General features: G+C 42.8%; 1 protein-coding gene and 1 non-coding gene across 5 annotated transcripts in view; one reads left to right on the top strand and one right to left on the bottom strand.

Annotated features, from left to right (window-relative positions):
* Positions 1-10,315: 10,315 nt before the first annotated feature.
* On the bottom strand, positions 10,316-10,427 carry LOC115834851. Its single transcript, XR_004029852.1, has one exon. It is a non-coding gene; the product is annotated as a U5 spliceosomal RNA (small nuclear RNA).
* A 6,962-nt stretch (positions 10,428-17,389) lies between these two features.
* The window catches only part of ZNF620 (zinc finger protein 620), an 11,937-nt gene continuing 7,792 nt past the window's right edge, over positions 17,390-21,534 (top strand). For 2 of the 4 annotated variants that reach the window (XM_003256893.4, XM_003256892.4), the window contains exons 1-2: positions 17,409-17,530; positions 17,696-17,768. Coding sequence is in view for 2 of the 4 variants with exons in the window: in XM_003256892.4 (XP_003256940.2) it covers positions 17,745-17,768 (24 nt within the window). In the remaining 2 variants the exon portion in view is untranslated. The other 2 variants (XM_012496209.2, XM_030812073.1) reach the window with 2 other exon arrangements.

Raw genomic sequence — 21,534 nt, 5'->3', positions numbered from 1 at the left:
CACCACACCCAGCTAATTTTTGTATTTTTTGTAGAGACAAGAGTTTTACCATGTTGCCCAGGCTCATCTCAAACTCCTGGACTCAAATGATCCTCCCACTTCAGCCTCCCAAAGTGCTGGGATTACAGGCATGAGCCACCATGTCCAGCCGCTATTGCTTTTCATATCTGTTGAATTTAAGTACCCACTCATATATGTAGGTACAAAAAGTGACTTGGACTTGTACCCTTCAGGGTAGATGCCTGAGTATAGTAATCTCTAAAGCTGTACATGGATGGAACTTGTTGGCATCACACTGGTGAGCACCAGAGGCAAAGAAGAGAAACCTGACCATGACTTGTTCCTCAGAAGTGAGTCCATTCCTGATGAGTTACTATGCAGGCCCTTGGTTATGTTCTCACACCTACTCCAGATTTCCCTATGATTAAATCTGAATTTTATTGGTGGCACTTTTAAATTAATTTTATAAAGAACTGTTTTGGTGACACCGAGAAATGTTTTCAGTGTGCAGATTGCTATCATTTGAATATCCCCAGCAAAATTTATGTTGAAACTTAATCCCCATTGTAACAGTACTGGGTGGGGGAGTCTTTAAGAGGTGATTAGGATTAGCCAAGTTCATCAGGGTGGAGCCTCCACGATGGGACTGGTGGCTTTATGAGGAGAGGAAGAGCAACCCGAACTGGGACACATGCTTGCTCTGTCTTGCCTTTTTATGCCTCCTGCCATGTCATGATGCAGCAAGTAAGCCCTCACCAGATGCCTACACCTTTATATTGTACGTCTCAGCCTTCAGAACTGTGAACTAAATAAACCTCTATTCTGTATCAATTACCCAGTCTATGGTATTCAGGTAGAGCCACACAAAATGTAACAAGACAGAATATTGGTAGCCATAAGTAGGTTTGCTGCTCTGACATTTACATAAAAATGTAGAAGTGGCTTTGGAACTGAGTAATGGGTAGAGGCTTGAAAAATTTGGAAGATCAGGTCAGACAAAGCCTGTATTATCTAATGGAGCATTAAGGGTGATTTTGGCCAAGGCTTAGAAGAGAAGACTAGGGAAAGTCTGAATCTTCTTAGAGATTACAGTAGGTCCTTGAACAACTTGGGTTTCAACTGTGTGGGTCCACTTACGGACTTTCTTCTGCCTCTGTCACCCCTGAGATGGCAAGACCAGTCGCCCTCCTCTCCCCTTCTCAGCCTGCTTAACAAAATGACAAAGATACAGACCTTTATGATGATCCATATAATATAGTGAATTATATTTACTAAATATAATTTCTCTTATGATTTTCTTAATATTTTCTCTAGCTTTATTATAAGAATATAGTGTCTAATACGTATAACAAAAAATATGTGTTAATCGACTATGTTTCAGTAAGGCTCTGGTCAACAGTAGACTATTAGTAGTTACATTTTTGGGGAGTTAAAAGTTATACATGGCATGGGGGTTGGTGCCCATAACCCCTGAGTTGTTCCAGGGTCAGCTGTACTTAGGTGATCATGACAAGAATGTTGATATAAATATGGACAGTAAAGGCCATTCTGATGAAGTCTCAGATGGAACTGAATAAAATGGTATTGGAAACTGGAGCAAAGGCCATCCTTGTTACAAAGTAGCAAAGAATTTGGCTGAGCTGTGTCTGTGCCAGGCTTTATGGAAGGCAGAATTTAAGAGTGATGAACTAGAATATCTGATGGAAGAAATGTCTAAGCAGCAAAAGCATATAGGCTATTGCATGGCTAGTTTGAACTGCTTACAGTAAAATAAGAGGAAAGAGATGATTTAAAGACAACTTACAATTGAAAGGGAAGTAGAGTGGAAAGATTTGGAAAACTCACAGCCTAGAAGACTGCCACCAACACCCCCAAACTATAGAGCTACCAGTGTGCAATACCAGCCTGGGAGAGCTGTGGTCATGAGACTCCGACCTCAGAGAGCTGAAGTATGGACCCAGCCCAGCAAAGCCACAGGGGTGGGGCTGCCTGAGGCTTTGGAGGCCCAAACTTCTGAGTGTGTCCAGAAGATTGCACATGGACTGAAAGAGCATTCTGAAGTTTTAAGATTTAATGGCTTTTTTTTTTTTTTGGCTGGGTTTTAAACTTACTTGGGACCAGTTACCCCTTTTTTTCTTGCCTGTTTCCCCCATTGGAATGGGAATGTCTATCTTATGCCCGTTTCACTATTGTATTTTGGAAGTAGATAACTTGTTTTGACTTCACAGGTTTACAACTGGAGAGAAATCACTTCGGGAGGAATCATCCCTTGAGTTACGCCCATATCAGATTCAGATGACACTCTGGACTGTTTGAGTTGATAGCTAAGTGAATTAAGACTTTTGGGGCCAGTAGGATAGAATGAATGCATTTTGTATGTGAGAAGGTCATGAGTTTGGAGTCAGTTGGCAGGGGCAGAATGCTAGGGTTTAAATGTCCCCACCAAAACTCACGTTGGAACTTAATCCCTGCTGAGCACGGTGGCTCACACCTGTATTCCCAACACTTTGGGAGGTCAGGAGTTCAAGACCAGCCTGGCCAATATGGTGAAACTCCATCTCTATTACAAATACAAAAATTAGCCGGGTGTGGTAGCAGGTGCCTGTAATCCCAGCTACTCAGGAGGCAGATGCAGGAGAATCGCTTAAACCCAGGAGGGAGAGGTTACAGTGAGCTGAGATCACGCCACTGCACTCCAACCTGGGCAACAGAGTGAGACTCTGTCTCAAAAAAAAAAGAAAGAAAGAAACTTAATCCCCCCATTGTAACAGTATTAAGAGGTAGGGCTTTTAAGAGATGATTAGAACTAGACACAGTTATCAGCTTGGGGCCCCTGTGATGGGACTGATGGCTTTATAAGAAGAGGAAGGGAGACCTGAGTTGACATGCATGCTTTTGCCATCTTGCCATGTGATGCTTTCCATCATGTTATGACACAGCAAGAAGGCCAGATATGGCCCCTCCACAGTTCCCAGCCCTCGGAACCATGAGCTAAATAAACTTCTTTTCTTTATAAATTACCCAATCTGTGATATTCTGTTATAGCAACAGAAAACAGACTGACACTGATCTTACCAGACATTATGATCTCACTGGTTTGGCCTACTACCTAGAGACTGACCCTTCTCAGAATCACTGCCTCAGGACAGTATAACGACATGCAAAGGTTTATTTATTTATTTATTATTTTTTGAGATGAAGTTTCACTCTTGTTGCCCAGGCTGGAGTGCAATGGCATGATCTCGGCTCACCACAACCTTCGCCTCCCAGGTTGAAATAATTCTCCTGCCTCAACCTCCCGAGTAGCTGGGACTACGGGCATGCACCACCATGCCCGGCTAATTTTGTATTTTTAGTAGAGATGGGGTTTCTCCATGTTGGTCAGCCTGGTCTCAAACTCCCGACGTCAGGTGATCTGCCCGCCTCAGCTTCCCAAAGTGCTGGGATTACAGGCATGAGCCACCGCACCTGGCCACAAAGGTTTTTTTTTTTTTTAAATGTAGTGTTTTTTTAAAAAAAAACCTTTGTGGCCAGGCGCGGTGGCTCATGCCTGTAATCCCAGCACTTAATGTAAAAAAACAAACTATGAAAAATATTTGAGACGTTTAACCTGAGCCAGTGTGAGTGACCATGGCCTGGAGAAAACACAAACCCAGGAAACCTTGAGTAAGTCGTCCTGAGGCAGTCAGAATGTAACTCTGTTTTATACATTTCAGGGAAGCAGAAGCTACACAAAAAGCCGTCAATCAATACATGGAGGTTATACACTGGTTTGGTCCCAAAAGGCAAGATATCTTGAAGCAGGGGAATACAGGTCATAGTTGGGTTCAGAGATTCTTTTTTTTTTTTTTTTTTTTGAGACAGAGTCTTGCTTTGTTGCCCAGGCTGGAATGCAGTGGCACGATTGAGTTGAGACGGGGTTTCACCATGTTGGCCGGACGTGTCTCGAACTCCCCACCTCAAGTGATCCGCCCGCCCCAGCCTCCCAACATGCTGGGATTACAGGCGTGTGCTAAGATTACATGCATGAGCCACCGTGTGGGGCCAGAGATTATTTAATTTGTAATTGTTTAGAAGAACAAAGTGTGGTCTAAGAACTTGGAGTTACCAGAAAGGAATGTTTAAGTTAAGGAAGTTTGTAGCTAGGTGTGGTGGCTCACACCTGTAATCCCAATACTTTGGGAGGCCAAGGTAGGAGTATCACTTGAAATCAGGAATTCAAGACCAGCCTGGGCAACATAGGAAAACTGTGTTTCTACTAAAAATAATTTTTAAAAATTTAATTTAATTTAAAAAAGGATAATGCTAAGCATCATGTGATGCTATGCTAGAGTTGAGTTGTGAGACCAAGCCACTATATATATATTTTATAAAATATATATAATATAGGCTGGGCGCAGTGGCTCACGCCTGTAATCCCAGCACTTTGGGAGGCCAAGGTGGGTGGTTCACCTGAGTTTAGCAGTTCGAGACCAGCCTGGCCAATATGGTGAAACCCCGTCTCTACTAAAAACACAAAAATTAGCCGGGCATGGTGGTGGGCACCTGAAATCCCAGCTACTTGGGAGGCTGAGGCAGGAGAATCGCTTGAACCTGGGAGGCGGAGGTTACAGTGAGCCAAGATCATGCCAGTGCACTCCAGCCTGGGCGACATATCTGAAAAAAAAAAAAATATATATATATATATGTGTGTGTGTGTGTGTGTGTGTGTGTATATATATGAAACCTCCATACAAACCCTAAACAAGGAGGTTCAGAGAGCTTCCAGGTTTCTGAACACATGGAGGTGCTTGGAGGGTGGTACATGGAAGGTCCATGCCCCTACCTCCATACCTTGCCCTTTGTGTCTCTTCCATTTGGCTGTTCCTGAGTTGTGTCCTTTATAATAAATCAGTAATAGGAAGTAAAGTGCCTTCCTGATTTCTGTGAGCCATTCTAGCACATTATCAAACATGAGAAGAGGGTTATGGGAACAGAAGTACAGTGGCCCAGAACTTGTGATTGGTATCTGAAGTAGGGACAGTTTTGTGGGACTGAGCCTTTAACCTGTATGGTTTGATGCTAACTCTGGGTAGTTAGTGCCAGAGTTGAGTTGTTAGACGCCTAGCTGGTGTCCAGAGAGCTGAAGAATTGGTTGTTGGTGTGGGAAGAAATCCAAATATTTATGTGAGAATTTGAGCAAAAACAATTCATACTCCCCTCTACTTGCTAGTTCAAGATTTGCATAAGGAATGCCCACTTTCTTCAGGAAAGACAGATAGATGGCTATTAACTAAGTTGTGTTGTTTTCAGACTTTTGCCTTTAACAGTGACTTAGCTAAGTGTGCTATTTAGGATTCTGTTTAAAAATAGCAGAAACCTACTTGAATTAACTTAAATACACTTAATTTATTATGAGGATTTCTGCATGTACCCTGGCACCCAAAGGCAAGAATGCAACTAGAAGTTCTGGAGCGTGGAAAATCCAAGCAATCAGGAACAACAGGCAGCACACTCAGGTTCAATCTCAGCTCTTTCCTCACTTCTGATCCCTTTTTTGCTCTTTGCTTTCCTGCTTTCTCTGATCCTAGGCATAGGGCAGAAATTGCCAGAGGTCCCAAGTTTACAACTCCATTTCAGAGACCAGCCCAAATTGAGTTAGAATCTCTCAGACTTAATTCCTAACTCTTGGGAGAGAGAATCGGATTTGCTCAGTTTGGGTTGGGTGTTCACTTCTGGTCTGCTCCTGTGGCCCGGGGGGGCTGGGTCATGTAATGTAAATGAAGCTTCCAGGGCCCCATCCTTTGGGAGGGGGTGGTTAACCGGGTTGATCAGACACCCAAAAGGTGCCTGTTGCTAATTAGATCACAATCTTTTCCCTTATTTCTACTGCTCCATGTCTCCTGACAACTAAGATAACTGAGAAGCTTCAGGATTTTTTTTTTTCTCTTCTGCCTGGAAGCTTTCATAAATTTATCTTTGACAATTCATTCTGCCTTGGTGTTGGTTGTACTCTATTAATGTTTTTTGGCTCTCAGTGATCTCTCAGACTGCATTCACATCTTCCTCTGATGATAGTTTGTGACTGGCCAGTGGGTGGAAGAGCTGGTGGGGTTAGGGAAATGGGGATATAGTCTCCTCTGATTTCCTTGGGGCTCTGTCTTTGGGGTAAACAGCCACCTCTGGCCATAGCTGAGTGAGTTGGGTCTTTCTGTTTGGGATATATGTGTGCAACCAACTCAACAGTAGCAAGGCTGGCTCTCTGGCTATAGCTCTCCATTTGATTCAGTTCTGGTTATCCCTCCCCTCCCTCCCCTCCCCACTCCTCTCCTTCTTTTTTATTTTTTTGTATTTTCATATCCACTCCAATATGGAAGCTGTCTTGGTGGTAACAACAACTGTGTGGCTGCCTGATTTCTCCTTTAATTCTGTCACTACTGCCATTCCTCTTAATAAGTCTCTGCAATCTCCTATTCTACCAGAATAGGTCTCTGGCAGGGTATACCCTGCCTCTCCTTGAATGCCCCTGCCCCTAGCGGTCATCTTCCCAAGCTGAGATTTCTTAGTAGCACCTTCAGACACATCTCATTCCATAAACTCCCCGTTCTCTATATCTTTTTTTTTTTTTTTTTCCCGAGAGGGAGCCTTGCTCCCATCGCCAGAGTGCAGTGGTGTGATCTTGGCTCACTGCAGCCTCCACCTCCCAGGTTCAAGTGATTCTCCTTCCTCAGCCTCCCGAGTAGCTGGGATTACAGGCATGTGCCACTACGCCCAGCTAATTTTTGTATTTTTATTAGAGACGAGGTTTCACCAATTTGGCCAGGCTGGTCTCAAACTCCTGACCTCATGATCCCCCCGCCTCAGCCTCCCAAAGTGTTAGGATTACAGACATGAGCCACCGCGCCCGGCCTGTTCTCTATATCTTAACAGCAGTTAACAAGCTGTGGGGGAAGAACTCTGCCTCTTACAGTTCAGTCCAAATTATAATAAGCTTGGCCAATACACCTCTGCACTTGAGAGTATGAAATTGGGCTACTTCTCTAGTTTGTAGGCTTCCCCTTGGGGGAGGGTAACACTCAGTATGTCAAAGCTTGCCGTGTTAACAAGGACTTTAGAGGGAATGGCGATGGAGCACAGACTGGAGATGGTTACATTCATCTTTACCAGTCCAGCCCCCCTGGACAAGGTCCTAGGAATGGTGAGGGCTTACAAAGAGATACAAACAGCTATTAATATTTCCCTATATGATGCCATGCCCTGGAGGCCAAATCCTCTCCTCTTTTTTTTTCTTGACAAGGTCTCACTTTGCCACCCAGGCTGGAGTGGAGTGGGGAGATCTTGGCTCACTGCAGCCACCTCAACCTCCTGGGCTCAAGCGATCCACCTGCCTCAGTCCCCCAAGTAGCCGGGACTACAGGCATGCACCCCCACGCTTGGCTAATTTTTTTTTTTTTTTTTTTTGAGACAGAGTCTCACTCTGTTCCCCAGGCTAGAGTGCAGTGGCGTGATCTCGGCTCACTGCAAGCTCCGCCTCCTGGATTCACGCCATTCTCCTGCCTCAGCCTCCCAAGTAGCTGGGACTACAGGCACCTGCCACCACACCCGGCTAATCTTTTTGTATTTTTTAGTAGAGACAGGGTTTCACCGTGTTAGCCAGGATGGTCTTGATCTCCTGACAGCCAGGAAATGATTACTGTAATGTTACAGTATGGATTGATATATGGGTACAGCAAATTTCCTTTTTCCCCCAAAAATATTCTTACTAGTCTTTTCATCTGTCCCTCCTATATAAGCTTCATAATCCAGATTCTTTAGAACTTTAGAATAAAAAATTATTTCCTTTGGGATTACAGTGACTTATAGATTAAATGAGAAATGACAGTTTTAGAAAAATAATGCTTTCCACTTATGAACATGTTCTCTCTTGTCATTTATTCAGTTCTTCTTTTATGTTTTTCAGTAAAGGGGTGTGTGTGTGTGCACTATAGGTCTTGTGCATTTTCCAACTGAATTTTGGTGTATACTATTGATTTTCTATGTTGGTCTTCATCTGGCCATCTAATTATCTACAGCGCATCTGCCTCCTTCCCGCATTCCCCACCCAGGGCTTGAGTAGGAATCTTTTGTTTCAGGAACTAGTGACCATCAAGGATACAACTTTCTATTTCACCTACAAACAATGGGCCAGCCTGATGCCTGCTCAAAAGACCCTGTACAGAGATGGTGTGGGAGATGTAGTTCTGTTGCTTCTCTGGATGAGGCCCTCTCTAGGACTCAGCCTTTGTACTTTGGAGCTTCCTGGCTTCTTTCCTCTTATAGGCTGAGGTATCTCTCATAAGCTCATTTTCAGAATTCCATGAGCTGAGTTTCCCAACTCACCCACCTCAGGGACTGCTGGCCAGGGAGAGCCCTAGGTTCTCTGTAGTATTGAAACAGATGTCCCCAGTTCCCTAGTAGAGGCTCTGCTTTGGGCAAAATGGGAAATGAAAGATTTTTTGATGCCCTAATTGAGCCCTCTGTCCCTACACCATCCCTGTTTTCTTGAGATCTTAGCCTCTTACCACCTGGGTGGGATACTACCACTATTTCAGCCCACACTCTCACAGAGCCAGATGTGTTATGCTCCTTCCTAAGACAGTTGGGCTCCTTCTGTAGAGTGCTCCACTTTCCCTGAGATCCCGCCTCACTTGTTCTCCTGGGTGTTCCAGTTCTTCCTCCACTTGCTAAAGGCAGAAGATGGGCTGAAAAGAGTTCCAGATATCAACTCTGGTTGACTCCCCACATTTTCCTATTCCTTTTTTTTTCTCCTTGAGAAACATTTTATTCCCTAAACAAGTTCTGATATCTCTGCTGGAGCAAGGGGGAATACCATGGGGCCCAGATCCCTGGGTGCTGCTTGGCAGAGAGGCCCTCAGAGGTGTCTGTTCTGGTGAGTGAGAGAACCTGTGAGCTTCCCTTCCTGCTTTTCCTCTTTGTTTGTTGTTGTTTTTGTCTGGTTGCTTGTTTTAAGAGATAGGGTCGCCGGGCGCGGTGGCTCACGCCTGTATTCCCAGCACTTGGGGAGGCTGAGGCGGGCGCATCACTTGAGGTCAGGAGTTTGAGACCAGCCTGGCAACATGGTGAAACCCTGTCTCTACTAAAAGTACAAAAATTAGCCGGGCGTGGTGGCAGGCGCCTGTAATCCCAGCTACTAGGGGATGCTGAGGCAGGAGCGTTGCTTGAACCTGGGAGGCGGAGGTTGCAGTTAGCCGAGATCGTGCCACTGCACTCCAGCCTGGGCGACAGAGTGAGACTCTGTCTCAAAATAAAATAAAATAAAATAATAAAATAAAATAAAATAAAATAAATAAAATATAAAATAAAATAAAATAAAAATAAAATAAAATGTCTTGCGATGTTGGCCAGGCTGGTCTCGAACTCCTTACCTCAAGTGATCCTCCAGCCTCTGCCTTGCAAAGCACTGGGATTATAGGCATGAACCACCATGCCCAGTCCTTTGTTTTAATAATTTGTCATGCAAAAGGTTTTTCTTCTTTTATATGGCTTCTGTGAAGGATGAAAGTGGTTACTCTTACACAGACAAGTATTACAGAGCACCCCCTACATGCCTTTTTTTTTTTTTTTTACTTAATGGGAGAATTAAGCTTTCTACTATTTTTTTAAATTATATTTTAAGTTCTGGGTTACATGTGCAGAACGTACAGTTTTGTTACATAGGTATACGCGTGCCATGGTGGTTTGCTGCACCCATCAACCCATCACCTACATTAGATATTTCTCCTAATGTTATCCCTCCCCTAACCCCCACCCGCTACAGGCCCTGGTGTGTGATGTTCCTCTCCCTGTGTCCACATGTTCTCATTGTTCAACTCTCACTTATGAGTGAGAACAGACAGTGTTTGGTTTTCTGATCTTGTGATAGTTTGCTGAGAATGATGGTTTCCAGCTTCATCCATGTCCCTGTAAAGGACGTGAACTCATCCTTTTTTATGGCTGCATAGTATTCCATGGTGTATACGTGCCACATTTTCTTAATCCAGTCTATCATTAATGGACATTTGGGTTGGTGCCAAGTCTTTGCTGTTGTGAACAGTGCTGCCATAAACATATGTGTGCAGGTTTTTTTTTTTATTGTAGAATGATTTATAATACTTTGGGTATATGCCCAGTAATGGGATTGCTGGGTCAAATGGTATTTCTAGTTCTAGATCCTTGAGGAATCACCACACTGTCTTCCACAATGGTTGAACTAATTTACACTCCCACCAGCGGTGTAAAGCATTCCTATTTTTCCACAACCTCTCCAGCATCTGTTGTTTCCTGACTTTTTAATGATTGCCATTCTAACTGGCATGAGATGGTATCTTAAGACTCAGAGTTGTTCCTCTCCATGGAAATCTTTAGTAAAAGGCGAAAGATTTATATGATCAGAAGAGAAACCAGAGTATAATTTTCTACTATTTTCAATACAAAGATGTGTTTTCATTACAATTAGAGGAATATAGGCTTCTGTGAGCTAGCCTGGAAGCAAACATAATCATTATTGTTCATTGTTTCTGTGAGAAAATGTAATGCTGTTTCTAAATATTGACCTAAAAATAAACTCTGAGGAATTCATGATTGTAACTGGATGGAAACTGGCTTTCTTCATTTGAAATAAATTAATTGAACAAGATAAAAAAAAATCCAGAAACATATATTTTGGCTTTTCTTCTTATTTTCAGCCTGTTCCAATTTCAAATCAAGCTATACAGAATCCTTTTATAGCATAGTGCCTTTCAATCCAGCCCCACCATTACCTTGAAGCACTCCCTTCCCCGTAATGACCCTGCCCTAGGACTTAAGGCTATTTCCGTAGCCCAACAGTCCTTCTGCATCTACTTGTGAATCCTCTTTGCTGCAGCTATAGATCATCTGATTAGTCCACTAATGGCCTTCATTAATGAAAAGAATAGCCTTCTAAAATTGTAGATTAACTAAGAATATTCCTTATGCAGCCAGTAGCTTTCTTATCTGCTTTCGGTATCAGCCAACTTTCTGATGAAGATTTTCTCTCTTATCACAGAACATTTAATGGGTAATATTTGAACATAGAATTTTCTGGAAGTAAGAGTCGTTGGTTGGGTGTTGGAACCCTCGGTTCCTGGTCTGTGCTTCTCAACCTGCTGGATCTGGTGTGGTGCTGCAGCTGCTCACCTAGCCCTCTCCTCCAGACCCAGGCACATCCTGTTTCTTCTTCCCATGCTCTTGCTGCTGCTTCTCCCTCTTCCACCTCACTCTTTTCTCTAACCTCCTTCCCATCTTGAAGGGACCTGTTTATCTCCCTCTACACTCTTTATTCTTGTCGCCCTGCTTGTGGAAACAAAATAGCTCCTCTTTTGACCCGTCCTGTTAATTACCAGCATCTTCAGTTTTCTGTGGGATCCCATTAGGTCTCTGTCCTTGTTTCCTCTGGCCCTTATGCAGCCATTTTAGTCTGTTGGGAAGAAACCATATACTCAGAAAGTAACCTAGTAACACTTGATTGACTTTCTCCTCTAGTCCAGCTAATGATTGAAATTTGACCCTTCCTTTCCTCCTTCCTCTCCTTTTCCTTCCTCCCTCCCTCCCTCCCTCCCTCTCTCCCTCTTTCTTTCTGAGTCTCACTGTCACCCTGGCTGGAGTGCAGTGGTACAATCTTGGCTCACTGCAATATCTGTCTCCTGGGTTCAAGCGATTCTTGTACCTCAGCCTCCCAAGTAGCTGAAACCACAGGCACACACCTCCATGCCCAGCTAATTTTTGCATTTTAGTAGAGATGGGGTTTTGCCATGTTGGCCAGGCTGGTCTCAAACTCCTGACCTCAAGTGATCTGCCCGCCTCAGCCTCCCAAAGTACTGGGATTACAGGTGTGAGCCACCATGTCTGGCCTTGTCTTTTCTTTTTGTTATGTCACCAGATAAGACCAGAATTGTCATTAAGGGACTAATCCACAGTTGCCAACTTCTGAAGAAATAGAACCCCAAGGACTGATATCAGCAAGGGATACAGTCTAGCACTCTGACCATTAGGGCAGCTTAGGGTGGCAGCAGGGTCACTGCACAAGGAAGAAAAAGACAAGGAAGAGAGGTTTCATAGATGTATCAGTCAGGCAACATAGGTCCCTCCACTGTTCAGAAGAGAAGTGTGAGAAATTAGGTAAAATCATTAGTGACAGCATGCATCTTGTTACAAATCTGAGAGTTCATATAGAACAGATCTAATGAATGTGGTGAGTGAAGCTGATGTTTCAAACTAAGGTCAGTCTTTCACCAACATCAGAGAATTTACCCTGGGAAGATATCATACAATTGTAAAGAATGTAGAAAAGCCTTTAAATATAGGTCAGAACTTTCACAGCACCAGAAAATCCACATGGGGAGAAACCGTACGCCATGTAGGGAGTGGACAAGCTTTTAATCAGAACACCCACCTTCTTTTTTTTTTTTTTTTTTTTGAGATGGAGTCTCGTGCTGTCGCCCAGGCTGAAGTGCAATGGTGCAATCTTGGCTCACTGCAACCTCTGTTTCCCAGGTTCAAGCAATTCTCCTGCCTCAGCTTCCCGAGTAGCTGGGATTACAGGTGCGCGCCACCACACCTGGCTAATTTTTTTTTTTTTTTTTTTTGTGACAGAGTCTCACTCTGTTGCCCGGGCTGTAGTGCAATGGCACGAGTTCAGCTCACTGCAACTTCCACCTCCCAGGTTCAAACGATTCTCCTACCTCAGCCTCCCAAGTAGCTGGGACTATAGGTGCCTGCCACCATGCCTGGCTAATTTTTGTACTTTTAGTAGAGATGGGGTTTCACCATATTGGCCAGGCTGGTCTCAAATTCCTGACCTTGTGATCCACCCGCCTTGGCCTCCAAAAGTGCTAGGATTACAGGCGTGAGCCACTGCACCTGGCCTAATTTTTGTATTTTTAATAGAGACGGGGTTTCGCCATGTTGGCCAGGCCAGTCTCGAACTCCTGGCTTCAAGTGATTGGCCCGTCTGTGCCTCCCAAAGTGCTGGGATTACAGGCATGAAACACCCGCCTGGCTAGAACACCCACCTTCTTTAGCATCGGAAAACTCCACGGTGATGGCAGCTGTATAAATGGATGGAGTGTGGAAAAAAACTTAAGCTCCAAGATTGCCTTGAATTCTGATTCATTCTGTACCAGAAACTAAACATTCAGAAGACACTTGTTCAAGGCCAGGCACAGTGGCTCACACCTGGAGTTCAAGACCAACCTGGCCAACATGATGAAACCCCCTCTCTCCTAAAAATACAAAAATTAGCCAGGTGTGGTGGCGGGTGCCTGTAATCCCAGCTACTTGGGAGGCTGAGGCAGGAGAATCACTTGATCCCAAAGGTGGAGGTTGCAGTGAACCAAGATCGCCCCATTGCACTCCACCCTGGGTGACAGAGCAAGACTCTGTCTCAAAAAGAAAAAAAAAAGACACTTGTTCGAGAGTAGGGCTGTCCACAGTTAGACCCTGCTAAGGAATGACTGTTCGTTGTCTCAACTCCTAATTACAGGGAGAGAGTATGATCTGGCCCCACTCAGATCATATATTCATTCTTGATTAATTCAACTATGGGTGGGGGAGCAGAATTACACAGTATTTACACAGCTATCTGGGACTCACTGCTGTTGGTGAGGAGGGCAGTTAAAGGGGCTGTTGTGTACTGATAGATACTCTACAAAGACCGTACCATGTTGAGCATATACTTCTTAGACTAAGTTCATTTCCCTCAACACTCCACACCAGAGGCTCTTAACCCAACTGCCCATTAGAACCACTTGGGGTGTTGTGTTTTTGTTTTTGTTTTTTAATACCAATGCCTAGGCTGAATCCTAGACCAATTATTTCAGAATCTCTGGGAGTAGGTCCCAGGTATCAGTATTTTTTTTTTTAACTGTCTAGGTAATTATAAGGTGATTCTACAAAGAACCACCTTTTTTTTTTTTTTTTTTTTTTTTTTTTTTTTGAGACGTTGTCTTGCTCTGTCGCCCAGGCTAGAGTGCAGTGGTGTGATCTTGGTTCACTGTAACCTCCACCTCCCAGGTTCAAGCAATTCTGCTTCACCCTCCTGAGTAGCTGAGATCACAGGCATGTGCCACCATGCCCAGCTAAATGTTTTTTTGTATTTTTAGTAGAGACAGGTTTCACCATGTTGGCTAGGCTGGTCTCAAACTCCTGACCTCAGGTGATCCGCCTGCCTCAGCCTCCCAGAGTGCTGGGATTACAGGTGTTAGCCACCGGGCCCAGCCAAATAACCACTTTTGTAGACCTTTGCTACTGAAATTGTCACCTGAAGACCAGCAGCATTGGCATCACCTGGGAGATTTATCAGAACTACAAGCTCACTGAATCAAACTCTACTCTTTGACAATGCTACCAGGTGACTTTGTGGACACACTAAGGTTTGAGAAGCATTAATCCAGACCCTGCTCCATGTGTGTGTCTTGGCATCTAATGTTGCCAAGAAGAAGTCTGAGGCAGCCTGATTTTGCTTCCTTTTCAGTCTGGAAATTTGCAGAACTTTAAATCTTAAATTTTCGTAATTTCACTAGGATATGTCTTATTGCTGGTTTTTCCCCATGAAAATTTCCTAGAATTTAGACAGCACTGTCAGCCTGCAGATTCTCCTCCCTGATGAATGGCTTTTTCCTTCAAGTTTGTCCTATCAGGATTAGAACTAGGGTTAGATTTAAGGACACAACCCATTTTACAATTATGTTGTCTTTCTAGTATGTATATATTTTTAAAATTGAGGTATCACTGACATACAATAAGCCATGCATAAAGTGTATAATTTGATAAGTTTTGCCATATGTATATGTCTCTCAAAAAATAACACAATCAAGATAACAAACATAATCATACCCCAAAAAGTTTCCTTATGCCCTTTTATAATCTCTCCATTCCAGCCTGCTCCTCTCCTGCCCCCAGCCCCAAGAAACCACCAATCTGTTTTCTTTTACTATAGTTTTCCTTTTCTAGAATTTTTATATAAATGTTATCACACAGTATGTACACTTTTTAAAGTTATAAATTTTTTTGGTGTAATGTCTTTCATACCACAGAATTATTTTGAGATTCACCCATGCTGTTCCATATATATCAATAGTTCATTCCTTGTTATTACTAAGTAGTATTCCACTGTATGGATATACCACAATTTAACTCAAATGATGGCCATTTGAATTGTTTCTAGTTTTTGGCTATTATAAATAAAGCTGTTAAGAAAATTTGTATGCAAGTCTTTGTAATGTAAGGACATATGTTTTCATTTCTCTTGGGTAAATAACAAGAGTGAAATGGCTAGATAATAAGGTACATGTATATTTCATTTTTAAAGAATCTGCAAAGTTTTTCCAAAGAGACTGTGCCATTGTACATTTCCATCAGTACTGTATGGGTTCCACTTCTGATACATCTTTGCCTACACTTGATGTTGTCTCTACTTTTAGCTATTCTAATAAGTGTGTAATACTGTTTCATTGTGGTTTTAATTTGCATTTCTCTAATGACTAACAATGTTGAGCATCTTTTCAAATATTTAATTGCTTTCCATATATCTTCTTTGGTGAAGTATCTGTTCAAATCTTTTGCCTATTATGAAAAATGGGTTTATTTTCTTATGAGTGAGTTTTGAGAGTCCTTTATATATTTTGGAAACAAGTCTTTTATCAAATATTTTCAGTATTTTCTCCCAGTCTGTGGCTTGTCTTTTCATTCTCTAAAAGTATCTTCTGAAAAGCAGAAGATTTAACTTTGATTAAGTCCAATTTATCATGTTTTTTCCACTGGCTAATACTGTTTAGAATTCATGGTGTATATGTATGTATGTTTATGTGCACCCATATGCATGTTCATTCATGGTAAATGTTCATTTTAATAGGTTTAGCGAAGTGGCAGTATGCACATGTATGTCCTTGTCATGCCATTGTTTCTGGAAATCTAATTATTTAAAATAATTGCTCTGCATAAACTTTAAAGTGAAAATACTATAGATTTTATAAAATGAACTGTTTCTGTGACAGTTAAAATCTCTGTGCTAGGTGGCCCCACAATGGCTCCCAATGATTCTCATATCCTGGCATTCAAACCCTTGTGTATCTCATCCCACACTGAATCATGACTAATCTGAGGAGAATGTATTGAGGAAATCATAGTGCATGATTTCCAAAACTAGGTCATAAAAGCTTTGGCCTTGGCCTCTTGGATTGCTCACTTTGGGAGAAAGCTACATGCCATGTTGTGAAAACCCTCACATGGGAAGGAACTGAGGCTTCCTGCCAACAACCAGCACCCACTTGACAGCCATGTGAGCAAACCACCTTGGAGGTGGATCCTCCAAACTCAGTCAAGCTTCAGATGACTTCAGCCCCACGTGACACCTGACTGCAACCTCGGCAGAGACCCTCAGCCAGTACCACCCAGCCAAGCTGCTCTTGAATTCTGGGTCCACAGAAACTGTGAAAGATAATGTTTATTGTTTTTAGCCACAAAGTATTAGTTTATTATGCAGCAGTAGATACATAATATACTCTCCATGGCAGGACTTGTTTTGGAGGTGGTGGATAAATCTAATTTCTGTAGAAGGAATAACTAAAATCTGTCTCCAGGCTGGGTCGGGACACACATCCCAGTACAGGGCAGGAAAGGGCTCTAAGCCAAATGTTAATGGCTTTTTCGCTAAACTTGGAAAATTGTCTTTAAAAAAAAAAAAAAAGCTATTTCCCTGAAGCACACCACATACTGGAGTCCCAGCAGCACCTATTTTATGTCTTCAAAAAACACAATTGGAAAACAAAACAGTACAAACTCACGAGCACTTACTATGTGCCAGGCACAACTGTAAATAATTTGCCTATCAATTAACTAATTTAATGAATTAACCCTGAACCGCCTCAAGAGGTTGGTACCACCACCATAATACCCATTTAATAGACAAGGAAACCGGGGCAAAGAAACTTGCTGCAGGTCACACAACTAGTGAGCGGTGCAGCTGGGTTTCTGGACCTACGTAGTCCATACACATTCGGCCGTCTGAGTGACGGGCCCGACTTTCCCCACGCCCACTTTTCCCACTGCAGCGCACCCACACAATCCAGACAGCTTTGGCGCATGTGGAGGGCGCGATGGTCCCCCTTCATTATCTGGAAGGACACCCAGAGTGGCAAATGCCAGATAACCACGAATAATACCCAGGATAGTAACCATTCTGTGGCCTGAGCTGGCCAGACGTCATGCCCCGAAGGAGCTACCGGGTGTGGGCGCTGCAGGACCCCCGCCTGGGGCTGCCGGCTCGGGCCCGTGTTGTCTCAGGCAGTAGGGACCCTGGCGCTGGCGGCTGTGGTAGGAAACCACCGAGACTGGCAACTTCCCAAGTTCCTAGAGAGGAAGGGCATGGAAAACGCACTTCCGGCGGAGGGTCTCAAGCTTTCCCTGGTGTCGGCGGCAGGTGGAATTTCCACGCTTAATCTGCGCCTGCGCCGCGCGGGATTCGCGGTCTGAGCAGAAGAGGTTCGCGGTCCGGGTAGCTGATTGGTTTCCCTGGGGCTTGTTCTGCCTGGTTTTCCAACCCCTTTGCTTTTTGGGGTGAGGGGTTGGCGGAACGGAGAGGGGCCCAAGTCGCACAGAGGGCATTTGCGGGGTGCGAGGCAGCATCAATCTCACCGGTGCTTCTTTATTTTCTCTTCAGTTTCACTTCTCCGAACCCCGAGGCAGTGTGTGAAGCTGGGACGCCAGCCATGTTCCAGACCGCTTGGCGCCAGGTGAGTGAACATCCTATCCCTCCCTCCCAGCCTTTTGATGTCAAGAGAGAGCAGGTGTCACCTCTGCGTTCAGATCTTGAGTTGTGTAGGCCAGTGGCTTCCATTGTGCATCTGTCACTATGAGAAGGATGGAGAGGTGAGAATGCCCAAATTAAGACTAGAAAACTAGTGAGTGTGGGGGGATTTGTTGGGATTTGGCAGTTGAAGCCAGCTTAAAAATAAAAATTCTGAAATATGGAAATCTGCATTATTACATCCAATAAAGACCCCTTTCACCCTAGTCCGCAGGCTTGGAGAAGTATTTATTTCTTCAGTATAGGAATTCTAGTAACTGTTTTGTAGATTCCATTGTATTTTCTACATAGGTCATCTATGAATAAAGATAGTTTTACTCCTTTCTTTCTAGTCTGGATGCCTTTTATTTTATTTTGTCTTGCCTCATTGCACTGGCTAGAAGCATTATTTCAATATTGAACAGAAGTGGTGAGAGCAGATATCTTTGTCTTATTTATGCTTTTAAGGTGAAAGCATTCAATCTTTCACACTGAAGACTGATGTTCACTGTAGGTTTCTTGCTTTTTTGTTTTGTTTTGTTTTGTAAATGCCCTTTATCAGGCATTCTCTTCTATTACTACTTTGGTGAGAGTTTTTATAGGAATGGATGTTGGATTTTGACAAATGCTTTTTCTGTGTCTGTTTAGATGACCATATGGTTTTTCTCTTAGTTTTTTTTTTTTTTTTTTTTGAGTTGGAGTCTTGCTCTATTGACAGGCCGGAGTGCAGTGGCGCGATCCTGGCTCACTGCAACCTCCACCTCCGGGGTTCAAGTGATTCTCCTGCCTCACTGCAACCTCCACCTCCAGGGTTCAAGCGATTCTCTTGCTTCAGCCTCCCGAGTAGCTGGGACTACAAGCACACGCCACCATGCCCAGCTAATTTTTGTATTTTTAGTAGAGACCAGGTTTCACCATGTTGGCCAGGATGATCTGGATCCCTTGACCTCGTGATTCCCCCGCCTTGGCTTCCCAAAGTGCTGGGATTACAGGCGTGAGCCACCGTGCCCAGCCTCTCTTAGTTTGTTAATGTGGTGAATTACATTATTTTTCTTTCAAATATTAAACCGACTCCGGGTTGGGATAAAACCGACTTCGTCATGGTATATTATTCTATCATTATTACTATATATTTAATTTAATTTGTTAAAATTTTATTTAGAATTTCTGTATCTATGTTTATGAGGTATTGATTTGCAGTTTTCTTTTCTTGTGATGTCTTTGTTCCATAGAATGAGAAATATTCCCTCGTCTTTAATATCTTGGAAGAATTTATGTAGAGTTGACTGCATTCCTTCCTTAAATGTTTGGTAGAATTCAACAGTGAAGCTATCTAGGCACGGAGTTTTCTTTCTAATAAGGTTTTTAAGTACAGTTTTGAGTCCTTTGGTAGATATAGGGGCTACTCTGGTTATCTGTCTCTTTTTATTTATTTATTTTTATTTTTTGACATGGTTTTCTCTATGTTGCCCAGGCTGACCTCAAATTGGGCTCAAGCGATCCTCCCTACTCAGCCTCCCAGGTACCTGGGACTACAGGCATGCATCACTATGCCCAGGTTAAATGAGTTTTGGTAACTTGTGCCTTTCAAGGAACTTACCCATTTTATCTAAGTTGTAGAAATTATTCACATAAAGTTGTTCATAATATGTCCTTATCTTTTATTATCTGCAGTGATGTCACTTTTATTACTAATATTAGTGATTTGTGTATTCTTTCTTTTTTTCTGCTCACTGGCTAGAGGTTTCTGAATTTTATTAATTTTTCTTTAAGAACTAGCTTCTGGTTTCATTACTTTTCTGTTTTATGTCATTAGTTTTCACTTTGATCTTTAATGTCTTTTTTATACTTAATTTGTGTTAAATTTGCTATTCTTTTTTTAGTTGTAAGGGGGAAGCTGAAGTCACAGATTTGAGATCTTTCTTTGTTTTTTGTTTTGTAAGATAGGCATTTAGTGCCATACTTTTCCTCCCAAGTACCTCTTTAGCATCATCCCGCAAATTCTAGTACATGGTGTTTTCATTTACATTCAGTTCAAAATACTTTGTACATTCTCTTATGGAAGTATGTTACTGACTTTAAAAATATTTGGGGATTTTCCAGGAGTCTTTCTGTGATATCAAATTTAATTGCATTACAGTCAGAAAACATACTTTGTATGACTTGAATCATTTTGATTTTATTGAGCTTTCTTTTATGGCCCAGAATATGGACTGTCTACCTATCTACATTGTCTTATATGAATTTAGCCACTGCAGCTTTTTTTATTTTTTTTTCTGTTGAGACAATCTTACTCTGTCTCCCAGGCTGAGTGCAGTGGTGCAATCACAGCTCACTGCAGCCTCCACCTCCCAGGCCTAAGTGATCCTCCCAAGGAGTTGAGACTAAGTTGAGACTACAGGTACAGACCACTGTGCTTGGCTAACTTCTTTTTCCCAGAGACAAGGTTGCCCAGGCTCGTCTCAAACTCCTAGATGCAAGCTATCCTCCCGCCTCCACTCTGAAAGCCTGTAGGATCTGTTGTGTGTTCTCATTTTTCTGCTGGGATTACAGGCATGAGCCACCATGCCTGGCCTTACAGTTTTCTTTGGCTAATGTTGTCATGGTATATCTTTTTCTATTCTTTTGCTTTTAATTTATTCCTGTCTTTATATTTAATGTACATTTCTTGAAGGTGGCAGATAGTAGGTTCTTATTTGTTTAAAAATCCAATATGACAATGTTTGCCTTTTGGGATGTTTAGATTATTTACATTTGATACCATTATTGATATGGCTAGATTTGGGCCTATCATCTTTCTACTTGTTTTCTAATGGTCCCATCTGTTCTTTGTTTCCTTTTATCCTCTTTTTCTATTTTCTTTCTTTTCTTTTTTTTTCTTTTGTTTGAGACAGAGTCACTCTGTCACCCAGGCTGGAGTGCAATGGTGTGATCTCGGCTCATTGCAATTTCTGCTTCCTGGGTTCAAGTGATTGTTGTGCCCCAGACTCCCACGTAGCTGAGATTATAGGCACACACCACCATGCCTGGCAAATTTTTTTGTATTTTTAGTAGAGATGGGGTTTCATCATGTTGGCCAGGCTGGTCTTGAACTCTTGGCCTCAAGTGATCTGCCCCCTTCAGCTTCTCAAAGTGCTGGGATTACATGCATGAGCCACCGTGCCTGGCTTTTTTTTTTTTTTTTTTTTTTTCCATTTTCCATAGGATTAATGGTGTGTAAATATCAGGTATTGTTCTTTTCAGTCTTTCCAAATGATCCTTTCTCTGGCCTTGGTTAGTTTTCCCATACCCATGTACTGATCTGTATTTTGTTGAATACTCTAAAGGGACCTTCTGCCGATAATTGAGATTCCATCTCTATGCAGCCCTCTCCTCTCTGGCATTCTGTCCTATAAACTCAAGCTGCCTTGGTCTCTTCAGACTCTACAAGGAAATATGCCAGGTTCTGCCTCAGTTCCCTCTTCCTGTGTTGCAGCCTGGAAACTCCCCAGGGTAGTAGCTTAGGGAATTATAGGGCTCACCCCTTTTCTTTCCTGTTTCTCAGGGATTGTTGTCGTTTTTTGCATGATATCTTGAAAATTATTGTTTTATATAATTTGTCTGGTTATTTTGTTTCAGGCAGGAGGGGAAATCCAACCCCCGTGATTCCACCTAGATAAGAACCGGAAGTTTTCCCTTAGCATTTTTTTTTTTTTTGAGACAGTCCCACTGTC

This window comes from Nomascus leucogenys, chromosome 4, assembly GCF_006542625.1.
Source record: "Nomascus leucogenys isolate Asia chromosome 4, Asia_NLE_v1, whole genome shotgun sequence".
Lineage (NCBI taxonomy): Eukaryota > Metazoa > Chordata > Mammalia > Primates > Hylobatidae > Nomascus > Nomascus leucogenys.
The sequence above is the reverse complement of the archived record's forward strand: the minus strand, read 5'-3'. Positions and strand labels throughout refer to the sequence as shown.